This window comes from Symsagittifera roscoffensis, chromosome 1, assembly GCF_963678635.1.
Source record: "Symsagittifera roscoffensis chromosome 1, txSymRosc1.1, whole genome shotgun sequence".
NCBI lineage: Eukaryota > Metazoa > Xenacoelomorpha > Acoela > Convolutidae > Symsagittifera > Symsagittifera roscoffensis.
Genome location: NC_087062.1, coordinates 61441394 through 61459034, shown reverse-complemented (window position 1 = coordinate 61459034; position 17641 = coordinate 61441394). Strand labels below are relative to the sequence as shown.

Below are 17641 nucleotides of genomic sequence, written 5' to 3'. Positions count from 1 at the left end.
ATCATAGATTTTGGTATGCACACTAATTGTAACAATTTTACTGGATTAAAAAACTACTGATGCGTTTCATCATTCCAGCTCCAAACAAAACAAATAGCCGGTTGTTGTAAAAAAAAGCGCAGAATGGTCAGCCAAAAGTAATTTTAAAAATTGAACATAATTTTTTGTTATTTTCTGTTAGTTTTACATAATTTTCCTGTTATTTTATTTTTCTAGAAGTGGCAATTCAGTTAGGACAAACTATAATTAAATTAAATTTACAATTGGGAGCTCAGGCTTTTAGCAAGTTTTTCATAATTTAGTCCCAAAAACCAAAAAATAATTCTTGACTTAATTTTCCAATTTTTTTCTTGAATTTTTTTAAGAATCCAAATCAAGATTAAAAGATTTTACTATGGGGACCAGTTGAGCAGTTTCTCCCCCCCTTCCCCCCTCCCCCGTAATGAGCATTTCTGTTATGTACCCCCATGTAAAATTTATAAAATGCCACAGAAGACGTCATCAAACGCAAGCAGATGTACGCGATCAATTGACCGATTGAATTTTCTTTTGAGTCGAGAAAAATTTTTGGAAAAAAATTCAAAATAAGAAAATTATTTATGAGAATTTCGGTTTGGGCGACCATTACCTCGAGGAAGTTAAGTTACCAGGGTTGATGCTCTTCACTTGTAGCTGCATACCGAGAATTTTTCTAAGCAGCACCATTATAATGTACCCAACAGGGTTTTTCTCATTTGAAACCGAAAAAAGTCTGCTTAATATGCATCAGTTTATGTGAATTTTTTTTATTCTGAAAGTGTTTTGTGATTTGATATATTAATTTTTGATGTTCCATATTCATCGGAGAATCCTGGCTCACAATTTCATATCATTTAAATTAATTTCAAATGGTTATAAAGATATCTCAAGTGCCTGTTGAGTTATCCTCCCCCCTCACGATAATGGGGGGTAGGGGGAGAGATTGATCAATTGATCCTACTATGATACCACTTTTGAACATGTACGAACTTTGACTTTCCCTGAGATCGTCGAATTTGGCTGAAGAAAACTACCCGAATGCAGTGGTCGGAACAAAAAAAGAACAAGTAAGCGATTAAATTGAATTTCAAGGGTTATGGTTATTAATAAGCAATATCGAGCTAATTTATAATTTGTGATTAAGCTTGATTTGAGAAGGCAGTTTGGTAAAGAATTAGCTCTGTCTTTAAATAGATATGGGGATAATTGCTGGCTATCACTTTCTATTGAACTTATTGATCACTAAATTTTGCCAAAGCAATAATGAATGAGTGCTACTTAGGATGAGTGACTAGAAAAGTTTTCAAAACAGATCTTCAATTTGTCTTGGTATCCCAAAAATTATGCATTCAATTTTTCAAATGAAGATCTGTCATATATTTGATTGTGACATGTGATGGATATGACATAAGAATCATAATACAGGATATAGTATAACTTCAGTATTTGCGGTTTTGTTTTTTGATGATACTGGTGTCCTAGGTGAACAAACGTCCTAGGTGTTGATCTGCAAGTTCAGTTTTTATTATTCTAGAATATTCTAGAGAAGAGTGGATGACTCATTTGCATCTTCTGATCCCAAAGGAGAAACCACCTCTTCTACTTTGATCACACTTCGTTCACTCCTCTTCACACCTTCTCCTACAAATCCTCCCTTTCCTCCTTTGTCTTGCATTTTTATGCCCTGACCTGTCTTCGCCCCTGCTCCAGTGGGTTGGGCAGCCTTGTTGTTCTTGGCCAGTTTGGCTGCAACTTTCTTAGCCGGTGGTGCCATGTACTCCATAATGATCTTCTTAGATCCACTTTCTTTGCGGAACCTAAACAACTCATCTGTTCTTCCCTTTCTGGCTAAGTTCCATAAAACATTTTTTGAATTAATTTTCTCTTCCAGCGGAGCTAAAGTAACAAATTTGAGCTCTTATAATATGAGAGGCGCAACAAAAAAGATTATTAAGAACACTTCTCCACGTTTAACTGTTGAATTTTGAAATTAGTAACGCTCACTTCGCATCAGTGACAGAGTGACTCAGCAGTCCCCCATCTTTGGACCCATCTTCAGAGGAACCAGCGCCCCCACCTGAACCCGGCGAATGTTTGTTCTCCAACACTTCCACATGAATCGTGTGTTTTGAAGAGTTGATCATACACTCTATTGGAGGCTTAGTCACCGTGAACCTAAATCAGTGACTGGCGGTGACCGATGGCAAAAAGATTAAAAATGAAAGATACCAAATGTACTCTTGATATGAACCTTTGCAAAAGAATTTTGCCTTTGCAAAAGACTTATGTTTATTGCTTCTCTGAAAAAGTAATAAATAGTATGCCAAAAATCACACAGACAAAAAACATCCCCATAAATCAGAAAAACATCAGCCATTGCATTGTTCTACCAGAAAACATGATTTCACGGAGTTTTTGTTCTTTTTATTGTAAAATAAATTTTAGTTTCCACAAAAAAATAATATTAAATTCAGCAACCTATTTCCAATTTATTCATTTCTATTTGTTGGGATAAAAACCTTTTGCGAGATAGCATTGGCTTGTTTTGCTCAATTTGTTTTGGATCTAATTTGAACGGGGCCTACGAAATTAGACGATAAGCAAATTAAACGGATACGCAAAAACGAAATTATTTACACATCTGGCATTTTAGACTAAAAAGCTATGAAAAGGGAAGGGCCAACAAAATTTTGAGTCAAGTTTCGAAAATACAAAAAGAACATAAAATGTCAATACCTATCAAAACAATTAGTTTAAATGAACAAAAAATGTCAAATCCGAATACTACAAGAGAATTTTGAATTGAATAAATTATGCATGATTGACTTAAAAAATTTTTGGCTGCCGAAATTTACCTGTTGTCTACAAACAAATATTTTTTTCTCGCGTAATTTGTCTGCAAACAATTTTAATCTCTCTCACTTTCGTCTATTTTCTCACAATTGCAGTTTTACAAAATCGTCTATATTCCTTATAACTACCTCCGTCTAATTTGCTTATCGTCTAATTTCTCAACCCCCAATTTGAACACGTGAAGAGGATAAAAATTTAAGCAGGATGTCATCATACCTGAGGGGTTCGTCGTCCTCCCCGTACCCACTATTGGTTGGGTCTGCATTCGAGTATGATGTGTTGTGGTGGTGTACTGCATTGGTTCCCTGTACTTTCCTCTGTTGCACTTTGGCGTTTAGGCGCAGTGCTCCCAGCAGTTCCGGCACTCTGTTCTCGTCCTTGTTGTTCTCCAGAGTGATGGCCACGTCATAGTTGTCAGTTGTGCGCAAAACAACCAGCTGATCCTCCCCGTCTAATATTCACACAAACCCTCTTTTAAGGACCGCTCTAGACAGTATTTTGTATTTTTAAAATCTTAGTTTCGTCGCAAAATCTGGAAGGCCGAAGAGTTTCAAAATCAGAGGCCGCCCATCTCGCCTGGAAAAGAGAAAGAGGCTCAACTCTTGCAATAAAAAATGAAAATAATCAAAATTAGAGCCTTTTGCAACCTTAATTGTCATTTCTAACGTTCACAACTGCTTAAATATAGATTCAAATCTTAAACTCATCATTTTATTATCTCGCTTATCGAGTGCATATTACCAAGATCCCAAATAGACCGGCTCATAAATTAATTAACGTGAAGTTATAGTGGTCAAGTGGTTCCAACTAATAAGGGTTCATATAGTTGTCCTCTGATTTTGTATTTACCTGTGACAACTACTTCACATATCTCGTCCAGCTCGATGGCCTTGAGGAGTTTGAAGTCTCTCCTGGGGTCCAGTTTGTACACAGTGTGCTCCGTGAACACAATCGCCCTCTCCACTGTCTTGCCCCTGGTGCTCATCTTGCGGATGAAGGAGGAGAAGATGAGGGCCCCAGAGTGGTTCCTAAACTCAAGACACGACAACTATGTTACAAGAAAATCATTCAAATAATTCACAGTTCTGAAAGGGAGCAACGAGCAATATAGTCACGTTTAAAAAATGAAAATCACTTAGGTTCACCAGGACCTGCTTTTTAAACGTATTTATGCTGGTAAGTTTCTTAATATATTGCTACATATAAATTGTTTTCGTAATTTCGAGCGGGTGCTGTTTTATGAACAACATTATCTTGGTACAATCTCGTCCGACGAGGGTACCTTTTAGTTTTTACCCTTGCGATAAGCAAGGGTATTGCTATCGGGTACCAAAATTTCCCCCCGTAAATAACTTTGTTCACAGGACTCATCTGCACTTCTGAACTTATCTCTAGTGGTACCTTGTTTCATCATTTAAATTCAAATTTCTTAGGATAAACCATTCCTGGAGGTAACGAGAACTCCTGGGGCGGCAAAAGTCCTGGGTTCGAATCTCACCAGAACCTGCTTTTTTAACGGAGAAACAGAAATTGTCGGCCAATCAGTTGTCTGCTATCTTTTGCCGGCTTAGTTGCCACATTTTGGAATGGTTTTCTTGCTGCGCGCATCTTTTGCATTCTATTGTTTACGGGCATAACTTTTTTCATTCATTTTGATAGATCTAGTTGTGTCGCAATGATGCGAATCTCAGCTTCGCCTCTGCCTCATATTATTTTTATGCTGACTTGCAGGCGTGGATCTAGGAATTTCTCGAGGGGGGGGGGCGGATTTTCCAAAAAAAAAAAATTGAAAATTTTGTCGACCTTTTTTTAGGTCGACCAAATTGATTTTCTGACGTCTCCCAAATCACTATAAAGACCGTAATTTTACCATATTTTCTGCACCGCAGGCAAAATTTTGAAAAAAAAGGCCAAAAAAAAGCCGGTTGAAAAAAGGCCAAAAAAGGCCATTTTGAAAAAAGGCCAAAAAAATGGATATCTCAAAATAGCACAAAGGGGGACCCTTTGAGTCGGCACGGGGTCGAATCCCTGAGAAAGGCGTCCATCCCCCTCCTCCCCCCCCCCCCCCCCCAAATCAGCTTCTGCTGACTTGTGCATGATGTTGTTGACTGAGGCGACGAATACAACTGCTCGTGAGTTCTCTTGCGTGTCTGCCAGGTAGTTGGCCTGCCATCGTCTGTTCAGTCCCAGGTCCCTCTTGTTGCCCACCACATCCAGGGCAGCTATCTTACACTTGATCTCAGGCCACTCTTCAATTGTTATACTCTTCAGACGTTGTCTCAGACGCCATCTGCAAAAAGCAGTTATTGAGAATTATTCATTGATAAAGTTTTCATATTTATTTTAACATTTTTGATGTGCTAGTTTGGCATTTTTTTGAGCAAAACAAAAAAGTTATGAAGGCTCCACTGAAGCAGAATTGCAGCGAAGCCTCAAATGCTTTGCGAAAAAGGACAAATACAGAAGCGAAGACTTAATATATCGCAATAAATACTCGTTATAACCCAGAAAATCAATTCGTACAACGTTTGAACATAGTCAACAAACAGTACGAAAACTGGCAATGAGAAACTCAGGTAAACCGAAAAAACGACTAATTGTTTTTGCAGCATTTTCAAAGAAAAACAAGGACAGCCGATCGCTGTGCCAATAGCACAGAATGTTCCGACCATACTCTTAACAACTACCAAAAAAAATCTTTTTTCAAAAAATTTCATTTTTTTTGTGCGTGGTGTGATGAAAGCATCTGATAGATAGAAACAATTTAGGCATTTACAATGTTTATATAAAAAAGGAGAAAAGTTCTTTCGAAAATTGATTAATAACAAAAACTTTTAAAAAATTTACGCAGAAAATTTTAGAATTTTTGAACTTTTTTATTCCCAAGATGACGCTTAAAAACTTTGAAAACTGATTGTACTAGCTTCTTCAGGTCTTTTTCAGGAAATATACCACTAATTCCTTCCTCGATTGCGGCTATCTTTTTATAAAAATCCTCGCTTTACTCGCTCGAAATAAAACGAAAAATCAAAAATTTCAAATCAGTTTTTCTCTATACTGAGAAAATTTTTTGAAACTTTTGTGAAAACGTTCAAATCACAAACAAAAGGGATTCAGTTTGGTATATCAATCAACCCATTCTAATGATTATTTTGGTACCTGATTTTGCATGGAAAACAAAAAGAAAAAATCTAAAACACCCGAATACAAAGTTCCTCCACATTTTTCAAATGGTCGGAACAAAAAATAATAATAAAGTATTTCCGAATACAAAATTCATCTCAATGATCAATGGTCGGAACAAAAGTATGGCGTTCAAGTTCTTTAGTTTCCAAGAATCTTTTGTGAATGAAAATTTTTTTAACCCGATTTGAGAAAACTGATCAGTAGTGGATTCATCCATTTTGCTGGAAAATTTTATAAATAAAACCCAACTTTGAAACTTAATTCATTCACGTTACTTTTCTCTTTTTGCCTTTTTGTTATTCAAGAACATAACTTGCCTTCCTTTTAGCAACCTAGATTGAACTGAACTTAAAAAAATCAAAAGTCAAACTGGTAAAATCTAATTTGAGAGTAAAAAAAATCAATTTTTTCCTGAAAAAAACCTACTTGACTTATTTACGTATCTTTATTATGTTCATTGACAGTTATAAAACAGACATATTTTGAGAATAAGGGATCAACGGGAATTTTTTCTTCCGCTGTGAAGTTTTAAAATTGAGAGCCAATTTTGAAACTAAAATTCAATGAAACCATCTGCGCCATTTGTTCTTTCGTAACTGGAGAGCGTAATTTGCCTTCCTTTAGCAAATGAATTTCATTCACAAATCTAACCGCAAAAATTAAATTTGAGCGTGAATAACTAAAAATTGTTCCGAATAAGCAAAAAACCACCCTTATGAGGGTAAACTATGTTCTCATCGGGCACAATGATTTGAGTGTGTATTTCTGCGGAATCCGGAGACAAGCCTTCGAGCTTGGTAAAACATGCTATGGTATTTCTGCTTAAGTTTCTGAGAATTTATCCAACGAAACCTGAATCTAAATCAGTCAGGACAAAAAAGGTTGTTTGCGTTTTGGTTAGAAATCACATATAATGGCTCAGACTGTTTAAAATCCTTTCGCTGTGCCCTGAATATATGCCGTAGAAAAATGAATATATGCCGTACTAGTATGAGGGGTAAAACAAAGGCCAAAAACGGTTATGTTTTTTTGAAAAAGTGGTGAACTAGATATAGCACAGGTTGATTGACCAAAGCCCAAAAAATGGCTCAAAAATCATGCATTTAGGACGTTTAATCATGGCCGATAAAGAACCTAACGGGAAAATGACGCCGTAAGAAAAACTGTTTATCATAAAAATAACCTTTATAAGGCATTTTTTGCAAGTGCATGTAGATTTTCATCAGAACAAGGTGCAGATTTATGCTTTTCAGCCATAAGGAGAATGTTGGACACTCGAGCTACCTTTTAAACGCTTTAACCACTCAAAGATTCCCCCAATTTGATAACACTTGATGGCATTTCTTTGTTGGGTGAACCTTAAATTTTTCTAAGAGGCGCCCTTGGTTCGAAAATGCTCAAAAACTGCGCAGAAAATGGCTTTTAGAGCTAGTATTCAAGAGATCTATGGAATGGATATCAATTTATTCGACATTATAAAAAATCTCCGTTTGACCAAGTTGGGGCTTACCTGCGGAAGGTGTTGTGTAGTTTGACATGGAATTTGCGGAGAATGAAGGGTGCCTCGGGCCAGTCAAGACTCTTGCCGAAATCCTGCATTTCCCGCACTCCGCTGAAGCGCCTGATTAAGGTCAGCAGGTAAATCTTGAACTTCCAGGCGCGAAACTTACGCACAATTTTGAACATGGCGTAGAAGATCTTGTAGCGCTGTCTCGCTATCGCCCCTCGCCACATCTTCTGCAAGAACTTGATCACAGCTGGTAGCATTGTCGCCCGCATATGTTCCAGTTGGGCTAAAATTACATTTAGCAATCATACTGAATGCAGTCAAGTAAGTACAGCGCGGAAAACAAGAGTAACATTTTACTATCTCTAGGTTTTTTGAAACGCACGAAATCATCTTTAGCGCACCTTTTTACTCATTACCTATTTGCAGATTTAAAAGGAGGATGCAATTTTGACCCACCTAAAATTTTTCTAACGAAGCATTTGGCGCCATCATAAATCTCTTTAAATCCTAGATCCGCACCTGCTAGATCAAATCTTTTTTATTTTTTATTAAACAATTTAAAATGCCTAGAAGTTTAGAAAATGGATCCAATTTTGACGAAAAAAATTGTGTATTGCGCATTGTTGGACGTTATGAATTATCTAAGATGGGTAATAACTTGGAGCAATTCAGTGAGGTAGTTTAGGTTCAAGGTGTGTATCTAGAAATTTTTCAGTAAGGGAAGCGTCCGTAGCCCCCAAATTTGCTAACGGCACTTACCGAGTGTTTCTATAGACTGCACGTGTATCATTCTTTTTCCCAGCTCACAAGTGTCCTGTAGACCGAGCATGTAAAGCATGAGCAGAATTCCGTGCAGGTCGCTCTTGCCGTTGAATGCAGGCCACGTGTACTGCGTGAGCATCTTGTACCTGCGCAGGAAGCTAGAGTAGCCCATGCTGAGACAGTAGCCCTTTTGAGACACCTGAAAGGATCAACGAAACAATTCCACGCCATTATCAACATTTAAGACCAATTATTCACTATTCCCCGTCAAAAAGTTTTCCCCGTCAAAAAGTTCCTACGAGCGCCACTGAATACAATGTTTAACTCTCTTTTCTTAAAAATCAGATATTGTCATACTGGACATTGGTTTTGCTTTTAGGATAAAGTCATAACGTTTTTGCCTAATTTAAACTCGTTCATCCGGTAAAGTTTTTCTCCAGACTACAATGACAACTAAACAATTTGTACAAATGGACTGCCATTTAAATAATTGTAAAAAAGCCATTGTAATGTTGTGCGTCAAGATGAAAATTTCAGATGGAGACTGAGTAAATTAAGGTAATGGCTCATGGGCTCTTTTCCACTTCCCCATATTTGAAATTCAATTTGAAACGCATTTTAACATTGTCATATGAGCCATTCCCCGGATGGCACAGCAGAACCTTCCAGTGCACGCTGTAAATGACGTTAAGCGTCTTAATGTTGAATTCTACACTTGAATTATACACTTCAAAGTTCCAAATTTTCTAGTAGAACAAGAAAATTTCTGCGAAATGCTGAAGTCGACCATTTTGACGATGACAACGTGTCAAACAACAACAGCCGGATACGACATAAAAGCAGTAGTGCAAAAAGAATAGATATTTGTTTTGAAACGAAAATACAGCCGAAGTCTCTTATCGCGACACGCAGACACGATAAGGAGCTTACTCGTGAAAGAAAGTCGAACCGAAAGGTCCAGTGGGATAAAAAGGACAGCTCCGAACCCTCCTGAGCAAAAAGAATTAAGAGATAACGACGTTATTTCTGGGAGAAGTTGGTGCCCAGAGACTATTTTAACGAACATTAACCTCTTGCTAGCTACTGTGATGCCCTGTGCGCATTTAATTTAATTCAATATTGATTTGTTATCTCATAGCATGATTAGTTAGGCGCGAGGAAAGTGTCCATCTATGTCTAACGGATCTAATATATAACTGTCACTAAAAATATTTTTAATTTTGGTTTCTTGTCCTATTATTAGTAATAATCACGTTGTCTGGGGATCCAAGATCCAGCTATGAGGTTATTTTTGCATGTAAACGGAAGCTGATTAAAATTCGTTTGGCTGATGGCCTAAAAGCGGTAACAAGATGGTTAGCTTTTTTTAAGCAGATCAGAAAATCAACTGGCTAGGTCGAGACGTTAAAGCGAGTAGAATTAAGGTAACTGACGTCAGCCAGTCGTCACTAGGGAGTTTTTCTACACTCCGTCACTGTGTTATTTCTGGGCGAAAATTACAATAATGCAATGAAGCTTGACATGGTGAATCAACAAACTTTTGTGAACAGATTTATTCTTTTCACGTGACATCGTAGCTTCACGCATTTAGACGTAATGACACGTAAAATTATGGGTACAATTATTTTGAAATTTGGGGAGGGGTTGGAAAAGAGCCGGCTCAGGTAGCTGAAGGCAAAGATATGGTCAGCACTTTTTTTGGCTTTCTGTTGAGGTAACTTCAAGTTGAGTCAGTGTATCAAAGAGTCCACAATAAAAAATCTTTCCATTGTCGTCATTTTTGTAATGTTATGGGCATATGAAAACAGCTATCTCAGATTAAGGCTTTTTCCTTTTCCCCCAGCCTCACATAAGCATGATTTTTACGGCGTGACGAGGGATTTTACAAGACTAAGTATCGGGCCCAAATATGCTCACCATGGCCTAATTAGTCCACATGCCAATATTTGTACTAATCGGACAATGTAAACAGAAAATATAGTTATAAAAATCTGCAGGTGGGTGAAGGAAAAGAGCTTGGATTAGTTATAACACGCTTTCTTTTTCTTCTAAAGGCTGAACAAGAATGCAGCCAAGTGATCCTGCCAATAAATCATTTCAGAAAGATACGAGGGCAAGCAAATTGCCTCAACTTATGAATCACTGGAGGCATACCGGATCACTTAGTACTCGACGCAGTGGTTGATGGGAGGATTTAAAACAACCTAGTAATTTTTCATAAGACTCTTTGCAGGGGTCATTTCTCTCTTAAAAATATACCTCACCTATTTAAGGGCTAAGAATTTAATCTACTAAAAATCTGATTATGCTAACATGCAGTTTCTGCATGAAAAGTTGTTTTTGATGCTTATGCGCAAAAACTGGAAAACTTCTGAGCTTTTCCGAGTCATGGAAAAAACTGGACGAACACCTTTTTAAATCTGTTACTGGTGTTAGCAACCATAAAATTTATTGAAGTCGATCAAAAAACATACATTTCAAAATAGCTCATAGTTCAAATCGCAAGAAGGGTTCTTGAAGAGTACCTGGGTAAGGGGGGACACATTTAGAGCTCTGAGAGTCATGGTGAGGAACTTGGAGTTGGTGCTCAGATCCACCGCGCTTCCTGATCCAGTGCCTCCGTTGAGTTGCTTCTCCTGACTGGCTCTGCCGCTACGAGTGGGGTAGATTGAAAACATGAAGAAGGCCTGCACTCGGTGACTACAGCACAAGACCATCAAGTACTGCGCATACTTCTGCACTGTTGTCATGACGGTGTCTCCTTTCTGCTGTACTTTTGCAGCATTTTGGTACAGAACCTTCACAAAAATGATACTTTCCGGATAAAATCAAACTAACTCTCTTCGCATGCCTTTGCGACAAGCAAAGACTTTCCTATGAAGGTTTTGATTAGAAATAAAGAAAAACAAACCAGGAAGTTCCAAAAAAAAAAAATTAAGTTTTCAAGTTTGCGTTTTGGTTTTTTATATTAATAAAAAACTTTAACACAGGCCTGTACCGGAGAAAAAACCGGTTATATTTTTTTCAGTCAAAAATTTTCACAGAAACTTAAGAAAAATTGCAATACAAAAAACCACTGAAAAATTAAACTTTAAGCAGATTTGAATAAAAGTTACAAAAAAGTTGCAAAACCTATATGAAGAAATTCTTTCAACATACGAGGATTAAACACCCATCCTACTCATGAGTCAATCTTTTTACTATTAATTTCACTATCTTGAATTAGTCAACAAGAGGCTTTTTTACTATGCGCAAAGCAAAGTTGATTTTTGTAACTCAAGGCCATTTTTTGCATCTAAGGCGAAAGCCGACAAAAATGAGCAACAAGAAAAGTTTTGTCACTCGGAAAATCTTACATTTACAAAAAAAAAACTAGAATTGGTATAAAAAACGAGTAGTTGCAAAATAGACTGTTATTGAATTACTAATTATTAATGAAGAATATCCAAACTGACTTTTAAAATTCTTTTCAGATGATTTTCAACAATTATAACGAAGCCTAATAAAAAACTAGCGCTATCAGAGTTTTACTTACGCTTTGCAAGCAATCAAGTTGATTAGGTTCACTTGATTGTAACGTAGCAGCAGAATTTGAGACATAGAGAAATTTAACGGAGGATAATATCAACATACCGATTCCCAACATCGGGTTGACGGCGCAACTTCTTTTTTTGCCTGTTTCAATTGATATGAGCAAAATGAGTATATACTTGATCATGTCAGCATGCAATTACTTTTTTCAATGAAATTAGAATTTAGTTAACTCGTAGTCGGTTTATAGGAGTACTTTACACATTGGACTGAGGCAGTCTGGTCAAATCTTATGTCAACCAGATATCGACTTATGTTGCAAAAGGAATAGCGACCTACTATTGGGAGATGCTCACTGCAACATAACGCATCGAAACTGCATTTACCCATGATTTCGATATTAAATCACGCACGTATGAGAGTTTTTTTGAAGAAAAACAATCAATAAGGCATCAAAAAACAGGAAGTGACAACAAGGTGAGTATTCATAAAGTTATTCAGGAATATATTGGATAACACTAGTGCGAAGCTGCTTTTTCAAGCACCAGTGACCAAAAGCCAAGTGACCAAAAGTCCGCTTCGCATTACTTGCGATAAAAATTTTAAAAAATATATAAGTCCAATAAAGAAAAATGTATTATAAAACTAGATCTACTAAAAAATTTCTGGTCTCGTTAAAGTTTCTTTCTAGGTAAACATTCCAAGCAAAACATTGCCCTATTAAATTAGCAACGGAACATTAACGATCCCCCTGAAACTACAATGAAAAACAATTCCAACTATCATGAAACCTGTTTACAGCAAAATAAAAATCCGTGATGTGGCAACTAAGCCGACACAACTTGAGCAGACAAACGAAATCCGGAAAATCAATTCAACCAATAAAATTTCAGTTTCATGTAAACTGAAAAATAACAAGATCCGGTCCTGACTCGAACCCAGGACCTTAGGGTACAAAAGCGACAACGTTATCTTATCTCTAGGCCACGTGGGAACAAGCATGAAAGTTGTTAAGGAACCGAGAAACAATTAACTAAAAAGTAATGCTGAAAAAAAAATTTTTTTTTTTGGAAAAAAAATTAAAAATTCAATTTCAGGAGAACAGTCCGTGACACAAATATCAGCACTAAATACGCTTTAGTTATTTTTTGAGTGGCCATTAAACTGACAATAATTTAGTAGACGACTGTTGAGCCGAAAACAGAAAAAAAAGCCAAAAACATTGAGGGATTAAGTTTTAATACTTTGAACTTTTGTCCCACAGCCGAACTCAATCATTTAAACATAACCAAATGTTACCCTTCAAACGACACAAAATAAGTGGACTAAGTGGACTAAGCCGATTTGTTTATCAAGATAAACAAAAACCATGAAGGCCGAATGGAACTCTCAATTAAAAAAGAGCTAAAAAGAGGAAAATACACGAAGCCAGGGCCAATAATTTTAATAATTACAGAATAAGATTGCTTGTCTGCTTATGTTTTGTCGGCTTAGTTGACAATTTACAAATTTTTTGTGGTGCAAGCTTTTTCTCCTGTGATTGCAAATAAGTTTGAACGTATTTGCAACCACAGGGGAAAAAGCTTGCACCATAAAAAATTTGCAAATTGTCAACTAAGGCGACAAAACAAGCAGACAAACGAAAGTTGAAGTTGATAATTTACAAATTTTTGTGGTGCAACTTTGCCCCCCTGTGATTGCAAATGTGTTTGATCTTATTCTGCAATCACAGGGAAAAAAACTTGCACCACAAAAAATTTGTAAATTGTCGTCTACGCCGACAAAACATAAGCAGACAAGCAATAGACCGACCATGCAAATTTTCCCCGAAAAAAATTTCAGATTCATTCAAGCTAAAAAAAAATTAAGACCCGACCAGGGCTCAAACCCCGACCTTTGGATGCCAAGAGACCTACAGTACCTCCAGAATGACACTGGAAATTATAAAACTTCACAGCAAGCAAGAAAATAAACCAAGTACGAAAATCAAAGAAAAGTAAGGAAAACTGTTTACGGGAAAAAAAAAGTCTAGTTCCTGATTACAAAACACTTGCTACCGCTAGTGAAAACAAGTAAAATAATAAAAAAGAAGAGAAAAAACAAGAACAATATTTCCAGGCCCCAGTCTCCCGCACACATATAGAATGCCCTACACTACTGTGCTGGAGACGCTGATAGAAACACTAGCCCTTGATTTAAAGAACAATACATGCTATTAAACTGCCAATACTACACAGTAAAAGTGTTTATGAAGTGAACATTTTTTTACGCAACTGGGTTGGATAAAAATGGACTCGTAAAATATAAAAATGCTCGCAAGCTCGTTTTGGTAACTGCATGTGATAGCGTTTTGGTAAATGCATGTAAATAATGTGATGCATTAAAAAGTGACCTTTATTTCAAATGTCGAATTTACTCGAGCACTTTCAACCAGTCAGTAAGTATCGGCCTTTTGGCCACCCACCGCTTGAGGCACCTTCAAAAGTTCTTGCTTATTTTTCTACAATTTTTAATGTGAAAATAGATATATACATATATACCAGGTTTTTTTTTTTGGGGGGGGAGGGGGTCGGACGCCTCCATCCTCAGGGATTCGACCCCCTGCCGACCCAAAGGGTCGCCACTTTGTACTATTTCGAGATATCCATTTTTGGCCGACTGACCTTAAAAATCTATCTTCTAAAGGCGCCTTTGGCGTCAATCTATACTAATTTAAAAGGGGGAGCGCGCGCCGAAAAAAACGCGATTTTACGGTCAGTCAATGGAGAACCAACAAGACATAGACATCGAGATAAGCAAAGACATCAATTAAAATTTCGAAAAAAAAGCTAGCAATGATTGTTCTTCTACCAAGGATAATTCTTCAGCGTTTTTAAGAGGTAAAGTACTTTACACTCAGGGCCGGCTTAGTTGACAAATTTTGGAATGGTTTTCGTGCTGCACGCATCTTTTGCATTCTATTGTTTGCAGGCATAACTTTTTTCATTCATTTTGAATAGATCTAGTTGTGTCGCAATGATGCGAATCTCAGCTTCGCATCTGCCTCATATTATTTTTATGCTGACTTGCAGGCGTGGATCTAGGAATTTCTCGAGGGGGGGGGATTTTTCCCAAAAAAATTTGAAAATTTTGTCGACCTTTTTTTCAAAATTTTATTAGGCAATTTTTGAAAAACTAAGTATTTTTCAAAAAATGCATTTTTCAAAAAAAATGTCAAGGCATTTTTTGAAAAATTTCGACCGTAAAATCGCGTTTTTTTCGGAGCGCGCGCTCCCCCCTCAAAATTAGTATATATTGGCGCCAAAGGCGCCTTTAGAAAAATTTTAGTGTCGGTCGGCCAAAAAATGGATTTCTTAGAAAGTATCAAAGGGGGGTGAATTTACACTGATTAATCGGTTTTCCAAATTTGGAATATGTTATGTACAAATAAAAGCAAAAATTCTTTTCATTCCGGGTTGATAGAATTGATTAACTGAGCTCTCTAGGCAAGAACGTATTTTGAGGGGCTTTCTTGAAAGAACAAATATTTTTGAATATCAAAAGCAGGTCGTCAGGGGCCCGAAACCTTAAAATAAAGAAGCCCCACTCCTGTTTTTTGAGTTCAGCTTTGATCTATTCGAGTTTAACATTTCACAGGGAAAAAATTCACCTGTGCTCCATCTTCATCTTTCTCCAGTGGGCTTTTGGCCAACTCGTTTGTGATGCCTCCCAACATGTCGGTGACTTTTGCTTCACTTTGAGAGGAGAGACTGTTGAACGAGTTGAGGATCTCTTCCGCATTGTACATGCACTCTCCAAACACATGGGAAACAGTAAACTGGTTTCCAGCGCGGCTGAAGATGATTTGTCAGCTTCAGGTGTTGATGAGTTGGCCCACTTGCTGCTGGTTATTATTGTTAGTATTGTTGCTGTTATTTCCAGTTGGCCCTCCTTTTCTTTTTCAAGTGTTCCGATCCTGAGCAACTGTCCATGATTAGTTTAACCATATTAGCTCCAGTGAGTTGTTCCTCGGCACTCTATAAACACACCATTTAATTCTAACGTTTTTGGGGGCAAGTGGGTAGTGAAAAGGCGCTATTATATGCTCTAAGTGTTCCATATTAATAGCCTAACAAGGTATCAAAGTAACATCAAGGCTTATCATGACCTGCCTATCACTTGTTGTTGGGTTTCAGAAGCACAGAGCATTAAAGCAACATCAAGGCATATCTTTTCCAGCCTATCACTAGCTGTTGGGTTCATCTAGCATAAGGCACCATAACATCGTCGAGTAAAAATCAGTAGTGCGATAACAATACCTTGAGTCGTTGTGCTTGGAATAGATCCATGATACTGTTCTTCGGAGGCTTTTGTTTGCTGTCGCTGGTTTGAGTGATATTGCTCTTGTTAAGATTATGACCGAAGTCGGTTGATGTTGTTGTTGCTGTTGTGATGTTTTGCCTTTGTTCAGATGTGATCCCGTGGTGCTAGGCTCTTTAGCACCAGCTGCGGCCGTATTATCAGTTGTGAGGTTCGAGGGAGACAACCCCTACTTAGTCCCCCGACCAGTCGTAGTTCTATCTTTTGGGGCAATTGAAGTTTACAGGGGTCCACTGCAGTCCCTCCTCCATGTAGAGGGCCTGTTTCTGCAGTAGAAGCACCTCGTTCATCACCCCGACAAATAGATCTTGCAGGAAATTACTCTGCAGGGCACCGACCGACTCGCTCTGTCGGGTGAATCCGACCGGTGCCTCGACTAGAGAAACTGTATAAAGACGTCCGTAGTCCAGTTTGCTCTGCCTCACCTGAGAAAAAAAATACAAACATATTTCGCAATATGAACAAGATTGCTCGTATCAGGGCGAAGTCCTGAAAGTTTCGACTGCGTTTTAAGGTATATGGAGCAGTAATAGCAATGAAAAAATTAAAACTAATAAAAATGAAACGATTTTTTTTTAATTGAGATTTTTTTGTGAAAATCATCCCCCATTACGCCAGATAAAGTACAAAGTTATAAATTTTGCTCCTATTAACAAATCAATTATGGCATATAATCTTCCCTCAACCAATTTGGAGCGATTTCTAAGACGGATTAAATCCCCGCTTACGCGTTAATAGCGCGAATTATATCGCGCGTTAATTGTCCCTAAATGGCCAAAATGGCAATTTTTAAATCCCTCTAACCTTACAAAAACGATAACAGGTAAAATATCTATTCAAATTTAAGCTTAGGACACCAATAGCTTTCAAACGATGTAAAAAAAATTCCGTCAAAAATGGCTAATTAATAAGTCGAAATTTGTCTGAAGAAAAAAACCCACCCCGAGCACAAAAATTCCGTTACTTTCGTTACGAAAGTCGAAACAATAATCTAACTGCCAGTCAATAGGTCATAAAATCTAGCTTAAACATCCAGTCATTAGGGCAATGGTATTCTATCTCAAAATTTTGAAGAATACGACCAAATGACCAAATATTGCATCGAAGTTGAAACCTATATTTTCCAGAATACTAATTTTTCTATAACAAGCACAAATTATAGCTAAAATATGGCCAGAATCTCTGAAAATACCTGAAAACTTGGAAAAAAAACTTTTCAAGGTTTTCCAGATACTAAATAATTGAATGTACATTATTGTAATAGCGGCCTTTTTCTTTGCATATAGTTATCAATCTACCAACTTAAGGACATATATATTTAAATTTATACATACATACATACATACACACAATATATATATAGACTTTTGTCTTCTTCACTTTTTGTCTAATCTTAACCCAATTTGAGAAAAACGCGTTTGA

The 17641-nt window shown here is 37.2% G+C and overlaps 2 protein-coding genes across 2 annotated transcripts in view; both read right to left on the bottom strand.

Annotated features, from left to right (window-relative positions):
- Nucleotides 1-1096: 1096 nt before the first annotated feature.
- On the bottom strand, nucleotides 1097-16373 carry LOC134846846 (unconventional myosin-Id-like). The gene is made up of 10 exons (XM_063864245.1): nucleotides 16159-16373; nucleotides 15510-15876; nucleotides 10855-11127; nucleotides 8327-8528; nucleotides 7568-7850; nucleotides 4961-5161; nucleotides 3721-3899; nucleotides 3088-3322; nucleotides 2023-2193; nucleotides 1097-1835 (listed from the first exon to the last, which is right to left on the bottom strand). The coding sequence occupies exons 2-10, from the start codon at nucleotides 15645-15647 to the stop codon at nucleotides 1559-1561; spliced, it is 1959 nt and encodes a 652-aa protein (XP_063720315.1). The 5' UTR covers nucleotides 15648-15876; nucleotides 16159-16373; the 3' UTR covers nucleotides 1097-1558.
- A 43-nt stretch (nucleotides 16374-16416) lies between these two features.
- LOC134839059 (myosin-2-like) overlaps nucleotides 16417-17641 on the bottom strand; it is a 16572-nt gene continuing 15347 nt past the window's right edge. Inside the window, exon 7 of the mRNA XM_063854470.1 lies at nucleotides 16417-16644. Within this exon, the coding sequence (XP_063710540.1) occupies nucleotides 16417-16644 (228 nt within the window). The remainder of the gene's footprint in view (nucleotides 16645-17641) is intronic.

Bases quoted from the DNA above. Each gene is read 5' to 3' on its own strand.
- LOC134846846 (XM_063864245.1), bottom strand. From the start codon at position 15,647: ATGTACAATGCGGAAGAGATCCTCAACTCGTTCAACAGTCTCTCCTCT. The intron at 3,900-4,960 runs GTCAGCAGAAGC...TCTTGAGTTTAG, and splicing joins GTCAACAACATCATGCACAA to GAACCACTCTGGGGCCCTCA. The intron at 3,323-3,720 runs GTAAATACAAAA...TGTGAATATTAG, and splicing joins ATGTGAAGTAGTTGTCACAG to ACGGGGAGGATCAGCTGGTT.